General features: G+C 41.3%; 1 protein-coding gene across 4 annotated transcripts in view; it reads left to right on the forward strand.

Annotated features, from left to right (window-relative positions):
* The window catches only part of LOC136849218 (uncharacterized), a 760,295-nt gene that overhangs the window by 71,335 nt on the left and 669,795 nt on the right, over positions 1–19,165 (forward strand). For all 4 annotated transcript variants that reach the window (XM_067122421.1, XM_067122439.1, XM_067122450.1 and 1 more), the window contains exon 2: positions 10,646–10,720. In XM_067122421.1, coding sequence (XP_066978522.1) covers positions 10,646–10,720 — 75 coding nt within the window. The remainder of the gene's footprint in view (positions 1–10,645; positions 10,721–19,165) is intronic.

The raw sequence follows: 19,165 nt of genomic DNA on the forward strand, positions 1-19,165 counted from the left end.
AAGAAAAGACAATTATCGAATACAGGTAGTGCTCGAGTTACGATAATTCGACTTACGATATTTTAAGTTTACGATGGGGTTAGCAATTAATACCGGTACGAAAATATTTAGGAAATATTTTTAGATTTCGCGCAGGCGCAGGCAGCAGGTACAGTCAGGCAGCGAGAGAGACCAACTTACAATAGAAAAACTTCTTTTCCTCCATCTCTTTATTCCATCTGCTAGTTAAAAAAGTAAAAGAGAATGATAAAAGTATTGTTAGTAACGTTATACTCTTGCGTAAATGCATACAGCCATAAACAACCGAACGGGAAACTGTTGTTTTGCTAATAATCGTATCGGATAACAACTGTTTTGCTTGTATTTCAACCATTGTACGGTAATACACAGTTACTGTAGTTATGTTACAAATGACGTTAAGTACGGTACAATAGTACTGATATATTTTTTACACACTACCCTTATTCGCTTTGGAGAAAAGATCGGCAAGGAAATATACGGCTACAGTAACTTTAAGCTGTAAGTTGTAGCTGAAGCTGAGAAAACAATGTTCAAGCTGCTAATGACTATAAATTATCGTGCATCAGCAACATGGATGAAACTCGACCGTAAATAAAACTGAAGAGAATGTATTTTAATCAAAACTACCGGGCATGAAAGAATACAAATTATTACTGTTTTCAAGCCGATAAAAGATAAATACGTAAAACTCGTATTATGATGAAATCAAGAGAAAATAGCGAACGGAATCTTGATTTTTTTTACACAAAACAAACATGCCCCCAGAATGGCCAACCGCGATTCTCGCGAACGTCATATATTAACGAAAAAAATAGCTAAATTAATTTTACAACTTAAAAACACTTCGTATAACGAAAAATATCCGTGTCCCAAATAAATAAAGTATCCATATTCATTTACGCTAACTAGAAGCAAGAAAAGCGCTTTCAACTTAGTTAAATGCGGTGAAATAAACACTGCGATACTGATTCCCAAAACAAAACATTGATCGCAATTTATAATACAAAAGCAATATGAGAATATACGCAATTGGAAACAATGTAGTAAAGCATAACTTTTTAAAAGATCCATGAAAAAGATGCACATTCGTTATGTTGATGTTTGTATAATACTGTTAATTATGTGAAGAGAGTTCAGTATAATGTAGGCTAGGCTACCAGTTTGTTGATGCAGCACACTGCGCCACCAAATCGAAGCGGCCGGCGAGCAAGTTAGTGCAGCGACCCGGGAAATTTGAAAATTAGTGCGGAAACATTAGAAATTACTCTAGCCGAAATTTGTGCCGGATTACTGATTGTTCCGGACTACTGATTGCTGGATTAGTGATGGTCAACCTGTACTATTACAGAAGTAACTATTATTAGAGTAACATCGGTTAAACCAAAGACAAAGAATATGAAGAAAAAACAAAAACAAGTTAAGAATATACCTTTATCTCCTAAAATAATAGTAAAACCTATGGATACAGACATCCAAAACAATGAAGTTGAAGATAACAGTGAGAAGAAGAAAATTTAGGTACAGCCATATATGTGCATAAAGTAGTTTATGACAATATACCTGTAAACATCGCTGACTTGCAAATATCAGGTATTAAAATTCGAATAAAAAACAATAATTATGTAATTTATAATTTATACAACCAATCTAATAAAAATTACGACACTGACAAACTTAAAGAATTACTTAATGCCAAGGAACCTACCTTAATACTAGGTGATTTTAATGCTCACAACCTGATGTGGGACTGTAATTGTACAGACTCAGATAGAGCAGGGAGTGAAATAGAAGAATTCATAGATTAATATGACACATGCTGTATAAATAACAATGAAATCGGCACATTTTTCTAAAACACATGGAACATTTTCCTCAGTCGACTTAACTCTGCATACAACAAACATACTAGACAGATTGGATTGGAATGCAGTTGATAACTTACGTACAAGTGATCATTTCCCAATATTAATTTCATTATTACAAAATAATCCCACCAAGCATGCCTCTCAATATAACATTTATAAAGCAGACTGGGAACAATATGAATTCCACACTAGGAATATCCCACTATTTGAATATTTAAAAGACATAATGAAAGTAATACTGTAAATTTCTTGTTTTCATTAAAAATGCTGCAACAAAACACACAGTCTCATGTTGGTCTGAAAAACTAACAGAATTAATAAAAATAAAACACCAAATTGGAAGATGATAGATAATTTGAATAGAAAGTTCAGTAAAATATAAATAAAATATTGCCAATATTAGAAGGAACTTTACAAAAAATTACAATATTATAATTAGAAATTGATACATTAAAACCTCTATGTAACAAAATATCTGCAAAATTTAAAAGAGAAGTACTTCAAGGAAGAATCATCTCATGGAGGAAATACGTATCAGATCTCTCTGATAATACCCCCATTCAAAAAATATGGGAAAAATGAAGAAAATTGATGTTACCCGTGCTAAACCACCTAGACATGCCATATTAAAAGATGGGAAAGGAACACTTGATTCAAAAGAAATAAGTAATATAATAGGAGAAAATTTAGCAGATGTAAGTAGTAATAAAAATTTAGATGAACACTTCCACACAAAGAAAAATAAAATAGAATTTATAACAAATTTTTAAACAATAGAAGATATATATATTATAATAGAAAACTTAATATGTCAGAGTTGGAGTATGCTCTTGCGAACAATAATAAATCTACTCCTGGAGGTGACAGTATTTGTTTTGAGATGATCTGCCACTTAGCACCTTTGGCAAAGTCTTACTTATTAGAGTTTTATAATCTTTTTGGCTTCGAAATTTTTTTCCGGATGAATGGAGCAAAGCTATTATAATTCCTATCCCCAAACCTAAAAAGGATCCCAGTAATGAAAGTAATTACAGACCAGTTTCTTTAACAAGCTGCTTATGCGAATTGTTAGAGAAATGGTAAATGCTTGACTAACATGGCACAGTCGAGAAAATAAAATTTTGACTCCCACTCAGTTTGGGACACAGTGTAACAGATCTACATTAGATTCTCTCTCTAACTTAGAAGACCATATACGTAGAGGTTTTAAACGAAAACAAATTACTGTAGCTGTCTTTTTTGACATTGAAAAAGCATATGATACTACATGGAGGTATGCTATATTAAAAGCTTTACAAAACAACATCCAAGGACATTTACCTCAGTTCATACAAAACTTTTTGACATACAGTATCGCAGTTTTCAGGTGAGAATTGATGATGTTCTGTCAAGAACATTTCCACTTGAAAATGGTGTTCCACAGAGAAGCGTCCTTAGTGGCACACTGTTTACTTTAGCAATAAATGATATCAGTAATAATCTACGTATTGAAATTAAAAGTAACCTGTATATGGATGATTTTGCCATATATTATTCAGCATCTCAAGTGAAATATACAGAACGAATCATTAATAAAAGCATAGTAAAAATAGATAGATGGGCCTCATCTGTAGGCTTTAAATTTTCCATAGATGAAACTTAAGCAATCATGTTTTATAAAAATAAAAAGTGAAAAAAGGTGAAGAAGATTCGAAAATGAGAAACCATAGTATACCAGTTGGCTAAAGAGCAAAATTTTGGGATTAGTATTCAATACTCGAACTGGAAAGCCCACATAACGTGTAGAATGAAAATGTAAAAGAGCATTAAATCTAATTAAAAAACTGTCGAACACTACTTGGGGAGCCGATAGACATACCCTTACTGTACTGTATAAAGCAACAATTCTGTCTATCATTGGTTATGGAAGTGAAGTATGGCTCAGCATCTGATGCAGCGCTGAAAATGTTAGACCCTGTTCATAATGAAGGCCTTTGAATATGGTCAGGAGCTTTTAGATCATCACCAAAATTATCTTTACAAGTTGAATGTGGTGAACCACCTCTGTCTCTCCATAAAGAGCTAGTAACAGTGAAAAGTGCTTCAAGAATTCAGACAAGTGATTCCCTAACAAAAAATTATTTGAATTAAGAGATGTATTTATAAATAACCATCCTCTACCTTTCCCAATTAGAGCTACAAGATTGTTTGAATCTCTGAATATAAAATATACAAGTACCTTTAATAGTAAAATCACCTCCCTGGACAATGAATAAAATGAGAAATTGTACACACCTGAAATATTTATCCAAAGTTACTCATATATATAAGAACACCATAGACAACATACACTACAGCATATAAACTGAAAAGGTCCACAATACGCAATATATATATAGATGGATCTAAATTAGAGCACGGAGTGGGATATGCTGCAGTGTCCCAAGACAAAACTTATCGATTCTCTCTACCTAATAATGCTTCAATATTCACAGCAGAATTGTGTGCAGTTGTGTCAGCTATAGAAAAAAAAAAACATCATTTAATAATTTTGTGATATGTAGTGACTCGAGAAGCACTATAGAAGCTATTCAGAGTTACAAATAAAAAAATAATATTGTACAACAAATTAAATTATTTCTCCATAACTTATGTAATAATGGAAAAAATGTGGAAATATGTTGGATCCCTGCACATGTAGGGATCAAAGGAAATGAAGAAGCAGATAAAGCAGCCAAAGAAGCAATCCTTATGACAAGATCAAATGTAAATATCCCTGTTACTGATTATGTAATACACACAAAGGTGGGTATCATAAATAAATGGTAATGTGTATGGAATGAAGAACCTGAAAATAATGAATTAAAACAAATAAAACCTAATGTTGAAAAATGGAGTACATCATATCAGAGAGAGAGAGAGAGAGACATGCACACGTAATTCTTAACACATCTCAGAATAGGCCATACTCATCTGACACATGGACACTTAATGAGCAGCCCTCGTGGCCCAGCTCCCAAGTGCTCAGAGTGCCAGGCGATAATAACGATCAGACATTATATTGTGCGAGTGTCCAAAGTATGACCAACAGCTACTGTCAACATTTGGAAATAAATCAATGAATAAAATTTTGTCAGAATCTTTTACATTTTCAGTTGTTCTGATTATGTTGGTTTTGAGGAACTGTGGTTTAAATAATAAAATATAAAATTAAGTAAATTATAAAAGCATGAAAACCCTTATAGCATTTGTTGAATTTAAATTTAAATATTTTAAAAATATTACTTAACCTATTATGAATTGTATATACCTTTTTAGTGTGGAAGCATGAGTAAGTGTATTTATTGTGTGTGTGTGTTACAGTATGAGAATGTGTTCCTTTGTGGTATTTTATTCTCATCCTTTGGGCCAGCCCTATGAGAGTTGAAAGTCAGCTCAGTGGTCTGGTTAAACTACTTTAATACTGTACTACTACTTTGAGCCCCTGTGCATAATTGATGGCTACCTTGGAGGTTAGGCATTGTGTGGGCAAGGGAAAAACCTTTTAGCAAATTCATGTCCCTGATAGAGGTAGATCCACATATTTTGTGCATCTCCTGTCAAGGGAAAGAATTTTCGAGAGGCCACGTATGATGAGTGTGGCAGACTGCTCAGTGGACCTTGTATGAGAAAATGTCATAAGTCATAAAAAGGGCAGTAATTTGTCAAGGAAACCAACTTTCAGCCCTTCTCCCTTACCACCTGTAGTTCCCCCTTTGCTGAAACCACCTCTTCTAGCAACACTCCCAGCAGTTCCAACTGCTGCTCTTTCAGAACATGCCGAAGAGCATGTCTCGCAAGCAACAAAGAAGGTTTTAGATTTTCTAGTGAAGAACGGCCATACAAGGCTAGTAGCATTGTTAAGTGACATTCCCCAGCCTTCCATCCTTGCCCTGCAGCTCGTCAGTGGTGGGGAGACAAGGGAGTTTCCCAGCCTCCCTTTCCACCCTCTTTACCATCATGTGAAATCAAAGGGGAAGATGGCACCACAGTGGTCAAGAAACATTCCCAATATGACTCCACTGCTCGTCTTCCCCTCCTTTGAAGTATCAGAGCCTGGAGAGGGGTTGTTCAGCAGCAGCACCAGAGTGGCATGAGTGATTGCTCCCCCGCCATAGTTTTTGTAGATTCATCTGCCTTTCTCCCTGCATCAAGCTAGTGTTAACAGAGGAATAGGAGCAGATCGTTGAGGAGTAGATCATGAAGACAGAACAGGTCATGGAGACGGAGCCGTTCCTTCACCAGAAGTCCGTGCGAGCAACACAGTAGATCAGCGAGATGTTTGGACAGCTGACACAGACATTCCTGCTCCAGGAGCTGTTTGAGGACCAGAAGCAGATCAGAGAGGTGGACCAGATACTCAAGAGAGCTGCGCAGCCATGAATCATCCTAGTTGAAATCCCATCTCCCAGAACATTGTACCTCTCCACGAGTATTAGCAAGAAACATCCCAAGGGTTCCCTTCCTCTAGTGTTACTCAGTTCCCGCTTGGCAGATCGAAGCAGCAGCATCAATGATGGTGGTAGACCTTTCAGCCCTGAACAGTTTTCGGCAACAGATGCCATTCTTGATGGAGATACCTCAGTAGGTCTTGGCATTGATCAGAGGAGGAAACTTCATGGTTTCAATAGAAGTGCAGGATGCCTACTTCCACATAACCAGCAACTTGAGTTCCAGAGAATACCTTCATTTCATCTCTAAGGGTGCAACCTACCAATTCAGGGCTCTCAGATTCATTCTGGCAACAACACCCCAGATCGTCATGAGAGAGTTCCAGCTGTTGTTGTCTTGGCCCACTCGAGAGGCATATGGCTGAGTCGTTACCTAGATGCATTTCAGCAAATACTGCATGAAAGTTAGGTATTGTTCGTAAGGCCCCATATATTTATAACAGTGATAAAATTAGTGCAACCTGTTTTAGGTCTTTTTTACTTCCTTTACTTGAATACTGTTCTCTGGTGTGGTGTCTGCTTCTGCCAGAGATTTATCTCCTTTAGATAGAGTGGTTCTTGGTGGTAGCAGTTATGACTTGGACCATCGACTGGTGGTCTCTTGTTTGTCACTTTTTCATAAGTTGCATTCCAACAGAGATCTTTCACATTCACAATTGATTCTGCCGAGAGCAACCGGATTTGCAGAACAGCAGCACCAGTATGCAGTAAATGTGCCTCGCTGTTGAACTTTAGAGTTCCAGAGGTCCTTTGTTCTTCATACCGTTGGACTGTGGAACAGCCTCCCAGAGGATGTCATGCAATTGGAACTTCAGGAGTTTAAGCAAAGCTGCAATGCATTACTACCCTAATACTGTACTATTCTCCTTGCATTTTAATACATTTTTATCTATTAATTTATTAATTTTTTTTTCTTTTTAATAAGTGGATCTCTTCTTTGTGTTTCCCTTTACAGGCCAGTCTTCAGTTAACAGCTGGCTCGGTTAATGGCGATCCGGTTTTATGGCACCTGTCTAGCGACGAAAATTGGCAATTTTGGCGCTGAAAATCACCGATTTCCACTTATTGGTGCTGATAATTGGGTATTGGCACCAATACATACCTGACAGCGCTTTTCGGCGCCGATAAGCCCCGAAACTTGCTGAAAAAGCGCGAGAATCACCGATTTTCAGTTAGCGGTGATTTTCGGTTATCATCACACCCTCAGAATGGAACCCTGCCGATAACTGAGGACTGCCTGTGCTTTCTCTTACTACTTCCTTTTACTACTTCCTTTTGAACAACATGTTCATGGGAAGCTTTAATTTCAAGTTAATGGCCCCTGTAGGCTTGTTCCATATGAATGGGTTTCATCTACTGAATATAATAGTAATAATAATGACAATCCAATCCTGGCCCTGTCGAAGGCATGGAGAGCCAGGGATGAGATCCTGGCATTGTGCTAAGAGTTAGGAGTGGTGGTCAACCTGCCAGAGTTAAAGCTGTCCCCCAAAAGGATCATCAAATATTCTGGGATGCAGATAGACACTGTGGCAGTGAGAGCCTACCCATCACAGGAGAGGAAACCAGCAAGTTGGTAGTAGGTCCTCCTGGGGCACCTGGTCTCCCTCTAGAAGTTAGTTCCCAGGGGCAGATCCCACATCCGCTTCCTCCAGTGGCAGCTGAAATAGAACTGACAACTACTGGAGAAGGACCTGTCCCAGCTCTTAAAGGCAGCTGAAAAGGTGAAGTAGGACCTAGCATGGTGGAGAGACCCCTCCAAGCAGGGAGTACCACTCAGAAGGCTGCTTTCTGAGATGCTAGTATTCTTAGATGCCTTCCAAAAGGGTTGGGACACACCTCAATGATGATTGTGTTTCAGGTATGTGGGGCCCAAGAGAGAGGGAGGGGCACATAAACCTCCTGGAGATAAGAACAGTATGGTTGGCCTCCAGCACTTCCAGAATCACCCAACAGGCCACTTGGCAGTCACCATGAGCAACAACACAATGCTAGTGGCCTAAGTGAACAAGTGAGGAGGGACGGTCTTACCAAAGCTGTGCGATCTGCCGGTGAGGATGCACAAGTGGTTGATGACCCTGGGACTGGAACTGAAGGCCAGGTACATCCCAGACAAGAGAAATGTCATCGCTGATCAGCTCAGCAGGAAAGATGAGGTCATAGGCACCAAGTGGCAAAAATCCTGATGGAGTTTGGGAGTGGCCTAAGGAGCGATGACTTTGCCATGACCTGCAATGCAAAGCTTCTCCTGTACAGATCCCCAGTCTTGGACCATAGAGCACCTGTGGGAAAATCTGGATGTCTGTGCCTTCCCTCCATTCAGCCAGTTGAGAAGGGTAATCAGTGGGAGCTTCCAATCCCAGGGCCTACAGATAATGCTAGTGGCTCCCCTGTGGTTCCAAGTAGAGTTGTACACAGACCACCAGCATTTTCTTACAGACATCCCAAGTGCACGACCACAGATTCCCACCTTTCTGGTGCAGGAGCAGAACAGAAGATACCATTGGGCAGTATCCTCCCTTCATCTTCATGGATGGAGGTTGTCCAGCAGCTTCTTTAAAAGAAGGGATTTTAAAAGGGGGCTGCTGCAGCCATCTCACCTTCAGACACTCCTCCGTCGACATATGCCAGAGAAAGTGGACTGAGTTCTTGGCTTGTTGCTGTAGGAGGGGTCATGATCTTCTCAAGACATCTGTGGAAGTTGTGGTGGACTTCCTGATCTACCTGTGGCAGGAGAACAGCGGAGGTAGTGGTCAAGGGCTACAGAGTGGCCCTTGCTCAAGTTTTAAGGCCAAGGGCCATTGGCCTGTCCAACTTTTGGAAGTTATCCGCTATTGTCAGGTTTTAAGAAGTGTCCCAAACGGAGATTAGAGCCCTGGAGTGGGATGCCATGAAGGTCCTTGCCAGCTTACACTGCCTCCTGTACTAGCCTCTGCAGGTGTTTGATAGGGACCTCACCTTGAAAATGGTGGCCCTGCTAACCCTTGCCTCAGCCAAAAAAGTTGGAGAATTGCAGAGGCTTTCCTACAATGTCTCCCACCCGGAGGGGTGGGCCTCCTTGTCCTTGGAGTTCATCCTGGACTTTGTGGCTAAGATACAGAACCCCTCAGTCCCAGACCAGAAGTTCGAGAGATTCTTAATCCTTTCCCTGAAAGAATTTGTCAGGGATGACAAGGGCAAAATGCTGTGTCCAGTCAGGCCCCTGAAGAAGACAGCACTCCTCAGGCCAGCATGTAGGAGGCTGTTGGTCAATAAAGAAAGAAGGTGGTGGTGGTCTCTAAGAACACCATTTCCTCCTGAAGGCGGCAAACATCTGGAAGAGGAAATCCATGTTCATAGCCCTCTACCTCTGGGACCTGGTGCATTGAGCCCCTGGAATGGGGCTCTGCTCAAAAAGTCAACAGTGACCCGAGGGAAGACCAAAGGGAAGTGGTGAGTACCTTAAACACCCCCTCTTCTGAGAGATGATAAGATTCAAGTGTAGGTTAGTGACCTGAGACAGTGAGGGTACTTTTCTGGGCATCTGTGGCACCACTGGAGCATGCCCACCTGCTCTAGCAGTTGTGAGATTGACCTCCCTCGTAAGGGTGAGCTCCATTTATGAAAGCATATGTGTGTATTCTTGTAGGGACAAATACCAAATTTTTAAATAAACTTGTATTTTTCCTAGGATACAAACTGTAGCTTTTATAAAGGAAACCCTCTGTCGCCCCTTGCAGTCCTCATCTTTCCCATCATGGGTTTGAGCAGTAGCAAATGTGCTGATTCACACAATGGACGAGGTAGGCTGTCTGAAGTTGCATGACTTACAAGCTTGCCTGATAGTAATTTGTTTTTCTAATTAGTCAGTGACTAAGTGTGCCCTTTGTAAGGAACTCCATTTATGAAAGCTATGGTTTGTATCCTAGGAACAAAAAACTTAAGCTTTTTTTTTTCAAGTTTAAACTGACATTTACAGCTTCTGGATTATAGTAGAAGTGCATTTTGATTAAAATTATTTTCTCTTTCTTTTGCTTCCTTCAAACTGTCCACTCATTTGTCTCTATAACCCCCATTTTTTATTAGATTTAGTTGAAGATAAGTGTGTAAATTCATGTTGCATTTTATGTTTTCGATGCTTGACTGTTTCTTATGACATTAACCAATCATACATGATTCTCTTACTACATGAATTATATTTAAGCTATTATTTTAGACATTTTGCTAGTTGTTTTAGAAATCCGAAAGGTGCCAATTCTTTTTCAGTAGTTTTTCAAAGAATACTGTCTGTCATAGTTGAATGTTTTACAGCTTTCACAAGTGAATAATCAGTGTTCCATCAGAGCTGATCACAAGATGCAGTCCAAGGATAAAATATTTATGAAGGTAATTGTAGGTGTTAGTTCTTTCGTAATTGTTTTAGTATTTACTGTTATAAGGAATTGCTAAAATGATCACAGCAAAACAGTAATTGTTTTATTGGAAGTTGTGGTAATGAGAATATTTCACTTTAAGAGATGGTAACTTTATATCATACTATATGCAGCTCTCTATTTTCTCAATAGACAAATTATTGCTTTTTCAATTACATACTGATTTTTTTTGGCTTTGATGTAACAAATCATTTACCCATAACATAACATTGGAATACAAGATACATAAATTATTTGTTGGTAATTGATATGAGAAATTTAATATGAATTCTTTTAAAGAATATGTTTGCATATAAGCATTGGTGATTTTGATGGTTTAATTTTTTGGCAGTGACATTTCCATAGGATTTGAAAATTTTGATAAGGCTGGTATGTACTGGTGTATAAAATGTGTGTTTAGATCCTGGATGACAGTTTTTATAATGCTTCATCTTCCTTGTATTCTATATAAATGATTTTAAGTATATTATAAAAAAATGATTTAACGCTGTGTTAAAACTGCTACTTTACTTAGTGACATAGACTTAGTGAAAATGGTTCAACACCACTTAACCCAAGACTGTCATAAGAAAGATTCTTAATATAGAAGGTGTTTGGATCAAGGTATAGGGAACTGTTGTTTGCTTGAGTTAAAGAACAATGCCTTGTCTTAAAAGGTGGATTTTTAAGGATTTCCATTCACTATCACATGTATTAACAGCTAGGTTTGTTTAAGCACCTTTATTCCCTATTGCCTTGTTAACAATTTAGCTTTTTGTCTTGTACCTTGGCTGAGTCCATGGGAAAATTAGGGAACGCCATGTAATTACAAAGTGCATTACTGTAACAAAGTGCAAAGTACAAGCAGTAAGAAAAAATTTCTGAACAATAAATAAATTTTTTGGCAAAAAGCTTCAGTTTCACAATGACAGACCATCATTTGGAGAGATCAGTTACTCTCTCAGTCTTTAAATAACCCTATGAAGTATAGTGGCACCTCAACATAATGAACCTCAGCTTAACGGATTTCATTAACAGTCTCACCCGAGTCTGGTAACAGTATCAGTATTTTGTACTTACCAGAGAGAAATCCATTAAGTATGATAAAGATATCGGACAGTTGACTGAGGTCTTCTTGTTTGTGCTCATGAGGATGGAGAGTGAACAAAGGAACAAATGCGCTCATGTTAACCAACATTTTTATGGCTGTGCCTTTTAGGATGGATGGTAAACAAGCACACATATTCATGACCAGTGCTTTCCTCTTTGTGCAGCACATTAGGAAACATTACAGTCTTACTGTGAGCCCAATTTTCTTATGAAGAATTTGTGGTTAATGAAGTTTAAAAAGAAAGTGTTTTGTTTATATACGGTATATATGATTTTTGTATACAATACTTGCACATCTTGTAAGCATAAGTACATACAGGTACATAAAAATGTTAGAAGCCATTCATTTTGTATACAGTATAAATTTTTGAATGTGAATGATAAGTAACTATATACTTTAAATTGAATGATAATTGCAAAATATCAGTTAAGATAGTCTACTATATATTTTAAATGGAATTGCCATTCTATAAGCTATGGAAGAACCTGTTGTGTAGGTTACATACCAATCTTTGTTCCTTAGCAGATTTCATTATTTGATAAAAGGGGTATAACCCCTCTGGTAAGTTCTCTTATGTTGAGGTGACACTGTATTATAGTATTGGCAGAACGTACAGATGATTATAGGAAAAGAGGCCTGGGTCTTAACTTATGGATAATTCTTCTAGTGCCAGCTGGAAACCGGTAAAAGGAAAACGCACAAGGAATTGGTGGCAACAAGGTAGGCTGATAGGCCTAGGCAGCAACTGTCACCTCCATCGTGTGTGAATCAAGATGGTGACACCTTAGTTTTCTTCTTACCGACCTCGTAGGAAGACGTGCTTTGCTCGTCTCTCCAAAGTCGGTGTTTTTTTCTTCTTTGCCTGTGTTTTGTTTGCTTGCACTTTTGAGCAATTCTGTGTTTTTGTGCTTTGTGCTTTTGTGTGTGATCATGCAACTCCAAGAGTCATCTCAGCTTCCAGTTTCAGCCAGTCCTTCCAGGCATCGGAGGAAGCTCCTTGGCATTGATGGCTATCCTTGCTCTTGTGTTTTGGCATCAGCTGAAATTGATCCCCAACACTACGTGTAGCCAGTGTAGAACTGATGATTGTAATATCACTAATCCATGCCCTGAATGTCGTTCTTGGCCTCCTGAGCAGTGGAGGGTCTTTGCCAAGAAGCAGCAGCATAAGAGGAAGTTGGAAGCACCATCTTGGAGGGGGTTCCCTCCTTTAATGGCTGCATCACATGCTTCTTGTTCTGCCTCATCCTTACCAAATCTTCCAGTTGTTTTGTCTTCTCTGGAAGATTTTACCCTTTCCCCCTCTTCTATAGCTTCACTTATGGAAGTTTTGGGAGAGGGCCCAGGAAACTTCATTACTAATGCTGCCCCTGCTCTTTGGGGGAGGGTAATTCTTCCCCCTTACGAGTAGATGTGCAGCCATCGTGTTCTACCCTTTCAGTTTCTGATGTGCAGAAGATTGCTAGTCTCTGGGCTTCTCTAGGCCTATTAGGGTTACCAACCTAGGATGGTCTGTTGTCCCACTACTTGACTTCACGCATGCCTGAGTCAGCCGCTATAACAGTTCCCCTTCCAACAGCTCCCTCCCCCCTCCCTTACCTAGTACATCAGCTGTTTCCTCCCCTCAGCTGACTGCTTCGTTTTTACCCAGAGTGTTGTCCTGCCTCCTACTGCTCCAACCTCCACTCCTCCTCCCGACTCCGGGTTCAGGCAGTAGTTGATCGAGTTGACATCGTTATTTGTAAGAGTTATGGGTGTACTGTGAAAATGAAATGTCATAGGACTCCATCTCTTCCTAAATTGTCGTCTTCTTAAGCCACACCTTCTCCTGTCAGGCGATGGTAAGCTACAGACTTTGTCTCTTATCCTAGTAGAAAGCATCTCAGACCTGTTGTATCTTCATCTCCTTCAAATCACGACCGTGCCTCTCCTCCTTCTGACATCCGTGAGTCTGGTGTCGAGGTTTTATGCAATGTGAAGAAGAAGCCTTCAGTAGTAACTCCCTCTGCCCACATCCGTAGGAAGGATGACTTTGCTCCTGTTTAGTTAGAAGACTCGTGTTTCTGTTGACATCCATGGGGAGAGCTGTTTTTGTACACCTTCGAATCCTCATCACCCTCCCTCTCCTCCTCATTCTTCACATTCACATTCACCTAAGGAAGTCTGGGGCTCATGTTCTGGGATCCACGTTTGTGTTGGTAGCCCTTCTCGTTCCAGGAGCCCTGTCGCTGGTGTTCTGAGGATGTTTCTCATGATATCCCGATGGGACCTGTAGTAGGCGTTCCAGTTCTGCCTCTGGGTGGTTGGGCATGCCCGTACAGAAGAACATGTCCATGTTACAGAGCACGGCCATGCTCCTACTCCAGTTGTTTTGCAACCTTCTGGAAAGGATTCTCTTAGACGTTCTATGTCCTCTGGTATAGAGCGCAGTATCAGGCCTGCACGTCCATCTCCTTGTGCTCATCCATGTGTAAGCTCTCATCTATCTCCTTGTTCATACCATCCAGAGCAGATGATGTTCATCTTTCCAGGTCAGTTGCTTGTGGTCATTCTGTTACTATCACACGTCTGTACATCAGTACATGCCTGTGTACTGACTTTTTTCATATTGTATCAGTCTCCCATTCTGTTGAAAGGATTGCAGTTCAGAAATAATTTTCCCTCAACCTCCACAGGTGTTCATTCTCCAAGGAGAGCTTTAGGCCCAGATAGGGTCTACGCTCCAGCCTTATCCAGGAACATTTTGGATTCTTCTGATCTCGTCGACAGATCAGGAAGGGACTCCAGGGGACAGGCGATAGAAGACATTGAAAATCAAGAGTTTTTTTTTACTACTTACACAGAAGTGGTTGGAATAATCTGCGAGTACAACAATCTTGTGGAGAGAATGTAGCAGGTTCTTCGGATTTTCCCACATGAATAGAAGCTCTCCTCAGCCCCAAGAAAGAATCGAAGGCTTCTGTTGGGCTGCCTTGTTGTAATCAATCAGAATTTGTCCTTAATCATGTGAATTCTCTTGTCTCTGGGCAAGACAACTCTCTGCATTCTAGCAGAACGTTCAAGCTTCCTACTCCTCTCCCTTGACATGAATTTTCTACTCTACTCCTAATGTTGCGCTTCTTCCTCGACAGTTGGATTCAGATGTGGCCTGGTTGGCTCTTGGTGTTTCTTTAGACCAGATTTGAGCAGAAGGTCCCTCCTCCACCACTCAGGAAGCTGCCTCTTTGGAGTCATCCGCTGCTTCTGCCTTCCAAGCAGTTCCCTGGCTAGACTTATGGTCGACGGCAGTGGCAAAGATTTGTTCACTGCCCTTGGCATTTCTGAAGAAAATGCTTCATACCTAAGGCTATTGCAATCTGGCAGCAAAGCCATTTTGTATTTGGCTCATGTAACCACAACTATTTGGGCAAATATGTTGCTCAAGAGAAGGGATGCCGCTCTTTCCAAAGTGTCTAGGTCCATCAGTTAGGAATCTGTGTTGGCCCTGAGAAACGGTTACATCCTCAACACTTCGTCTCTTTATCCTAGGCATCAGCTTGACTTAGCCATAGATTGGCGGTGAGCTGATGATAATGACTGGCTGGTACATCAAGCCATTTCTAAGTCTTTAAATCCTCCACAGCCTAGTACCTCGAAGGTCAAAACCTCAGTTCCATCCAAGAAGTCTACGATTGCCTCATCATCCACCAGGTTTGGTCAGGTTCATGCTGCAGCAGCCAACAAGGGTTCCCAGCAGTGTTCCTTTCAGTCCCATTCCTCTAAGCCCACAAGAGTCTGTAGAAGGAAGGCAAGAGGAGCTAAGCGATAGGGCAGGAGCCCCTCCCCACAAGTCATCTCTAGTTGGGGTGTACCTGGCAAGCCATTTGGCTACGTGGTGGGTCTGTGGAGCAGAAGAGTGGGTAGTAGATGTTCTTCGGGTGGGATATCTCTGATGGCCTCGACATCACTTGACGTATGCTCTCAGCTCGTTAAAACATGAGGCTCTCCAAGGCGAAGTGGTGAAGATGATAGAGAGAGGAGCAGTGGAAATGGTAGAGCATCCTATTCCAGGTTTTTCCAGTCGGGTCTTTCTCGTTCCCAAGGCGAGCGGCAGTTGGCCGCCTGTGATAGACCTGTCAACCCTGAACCTGAAGGATGCATACTTCCAGATTCCGATATCCTTTTCCCCAGGAAGTTTCTCTGCTTCTGCCTGGGAGAGTTAGTTTTCCAGTTCAAAGCGTCGTGGTTTGGCCTCTCAACAGCTCCTCAAGTACTCACAAGAGTGTTCACCCTGGTTTCATCTTGGGCCCACTCCCAGGAAATTTATCTTCTCAGATACCTCGAAAACTGGCTGGTCTTGGCGGCGTCTCGGGAGAAGTTAATCCAAAACAAGGATTGCCCTCCTCAGTTTTGTCACAACTTAGGCATCATGGTCAATCTGGAGAAGTTGCATCTCCTCCCTAGTCAGAGGATTCTTTACCAAGGCAATCATAAACATAGTCTCGTCGAGGGTTTTCCCATCAGACCAGAGAGTGGAGAAATTCAAAGTTGTGGCTCAATCCCTCCTTTCGGAAAGGTTTCAGCCAGCATGTTAGTGGCAAGTGATTCTGGGTCTGTTAACCTCCCTAGAGAAGTTGGTCCCTCATGATTGTCTACATCTTGTCCCTACAGTGGAGGCTGAAAGAGTTTTGGTCCCCCTCAAGGGAGCCTCCTCATTTTCAAGTCCCTTTGTCTTGAGAAGTAAGAGAGGACTTGTCGTGGTGGTTGGACGACAGGAACTTGGCCATAGGAGTGCCCCTTCATTCTCCTCTGAAGTGGTCTTGTAATATCTGGGGTTTGGACTCTGGAAGAGCAGCAGCTTCACATCAGCATTCTGGAACGCAAAGCTGCCTTCGTAGCTCTTCAAGAATTTCAGGAAGGGTGATGGAACACTGGTGCTCATGTCAGACAACACCACTGTGGTGGCCTATGTAAACAAGCAAGGGGGGCTGGTGTTCACGCCAGTTACACTCCCTGACAGTGCTCATTCATCAGTGGGTAATAGATCATTCAGTGGACGACCTCTCTGCCAGGTATATCCGAGGCAGGAGAAATGTAGTGGCGGACACTCTGAGTCATTGAAGTCATGTCATAGGGACAGAGTGGTCTCTGCACCAGGACATAGCAAACAGGCTGTTTCATCTGTGGGGAAGGCCCTCAATAGACCTATTTGCAACAAGGCTCAACAAGAAACTAGAATTCTTCTGTTCCATGGTTCCAGATCCCTTTGCAGTGGCAGAAGATGCCCTGCAACACCCCTGGGACAATGTGGAGGTTTATGCCTTCCCTCCATTTTGCCTAATCCGCCAGGTTCTGAACATGGTAATGGCCCCTCAGAATCTTAGAATGACCCTAGTTGCTCCCATGTGGCCTCACGCTGAATGATTCCCCGATCTCCTATCCCTACTATCAGAAGCTCCAAGAGAGATTCCTCCGTGGCACAACCTTCTGTGTCAACCCCACTTCAGAGATACCACACAGGTGGAGACTGTCCACTATCTCCCCCAAGCAAGAGGCTTTTCTGGTAGAGCAGCATTGGAAATGTGTGGCTATCTCAGAATATCTTCCTCAGCTGTGTACCAGGCAAGTGGGCCATATGCTGTGGTTGGTATCATCAACAGGGTCTCTCTCCAGTCGGAACTTCGGTTCAGCAAGCAGCTTACTTCCTTGTTTTTCTCCGTAGAGAGAAACAACTTTCTGTGTCTTCCACCAAGGGCTACAGAGCTGCCTTAAGTGCAGTTCTAAGTACAGGCAGTCCCCAGTTATCGGCAGTGGTTCCATTCATGACAGCGTGACAATAACCAAAAATCGCCGATAACTGAAAAATTGCGATGATAGCGCCGATCCCTGGTTATTGCCGCTGATATCCGGTTATTGGTGCCGATAACTGGGGATCGGCGCCGCCAATAACTGGGATCAGCGCCGCCGATAACCGGGGATCGGTGTCGAAAATCTGTTTATCGTCATCGCTAGACAAGCCCCGTAAAACCGGATTGCCAATAACTGAGGCCACTGATAACCGGGGACTGCCTGTATGAGGAATGTCGATCTTTCTTCCTCGTGGGAAATCTCGGTGCTTCTCAAAGAGCTTTGAGCAGTCTTGTCCTCTAAAAAAACTTCAACCACCCAGTTGGGACCTGACTTTGGTACTGGGCAGCCTCACCTGTGCCCCTTTTGAGCCTTTACGCCATGCGTCAGACAGGAACCTGAAACTCAAGATGGTTTTCCTTTGGCCCTGACCTCTTTGAAACGAGTTGGTGAACCCCATGGCCTATCTTTTGATGCCAAACACACGAGGGGTTGGACATCCGTAGCCTTCGAATTTGTACGGGAATTCATGGCTAAGACTCAAAACCCCTCTCTTAATGACTTTGTTGACAACGATCTGGACAAATTGCTCCTTTGCCCTGTCAGAGCACTATGCTGGTATCTGAAAAGACCTCGCCATCTCAGACCAGAGTGCCGAAGACTTTTCCTTAGCACTGGCCGGAACAAGAAAGAAGTGTCCAAGAATATGATCTCCTTTTGTCTTTGTGAAACTGTCAGACAAGCTTTTAGTTCAACTTCATGCTCCAGTCCTAATAGTGCAGCAGATTGCTGTAAAAATCGTTCAGATAGTGAAACAAGCATGAAATTTGGCACAAACATTCCTAAGACTACGCCTCTCTTAGAAAAGGGCGCTGGCCACCTGAAAATCCAAGATGGCGGCTATTTTTCAAAATGGCCGCCATCTATGTTGAGATTCACTGGTTTGGGAGCATCTATTGGATGGAATATGCCAGTTTTTTTTTTTTTAAACCTCGACTTTTAGGTTATAAAATGTTCCATACCACACATTTTATTGAAAACCCTTACTAAATGAATTGTAACCAAGATGGCGTACAAAATGGTTGCCATAAAAGTTTTTTTTTCTATCCACAGCGCTAGCAGACATAGAGACCAACTGTTTTTATTTAATGGTATATTCATGTGATCAGACAGTTTAACTAATATGCTATTTTCAACTGAAATAGTAATGGTATGGTCACATACAACATTGTGTCTAAGACTGTAACCATAAAAAGAAAAGAAGAGAAATACGGACTAAACGCAACCAATCTATGTATAGGTCTCTCAACCTACACCTTTGAAAAATTCGAGGATAAGAAGGTAGGCATAGCATGACACGTTGGATGCTCAAGCTAGATTATCTACTGAAGAGAGGGCAATATTTATCTAGACTTCACATTTGCAAGTGCACAGAGCTGTGCAGGGAAGACCCAGCTTGTAGCACTTGCACCTTTCCCGACA

Source organism: Macrobrachium rosenbergii, chromosome 2 (genome assembly GCF_040412425.1).
Source record: "Macrobrachium rosenbergii isolate ZJJX-2024 chromosome 2, ASM4041242v1, whole genome shotgun sequence".
NCBI classification, from domain to species: Eukaryota; Metazoa; Arthropoda; class Malacostraca; order Decapoda; family Palaemonidae; genus Macrobrachium; species Macrobrachium rosenbergii.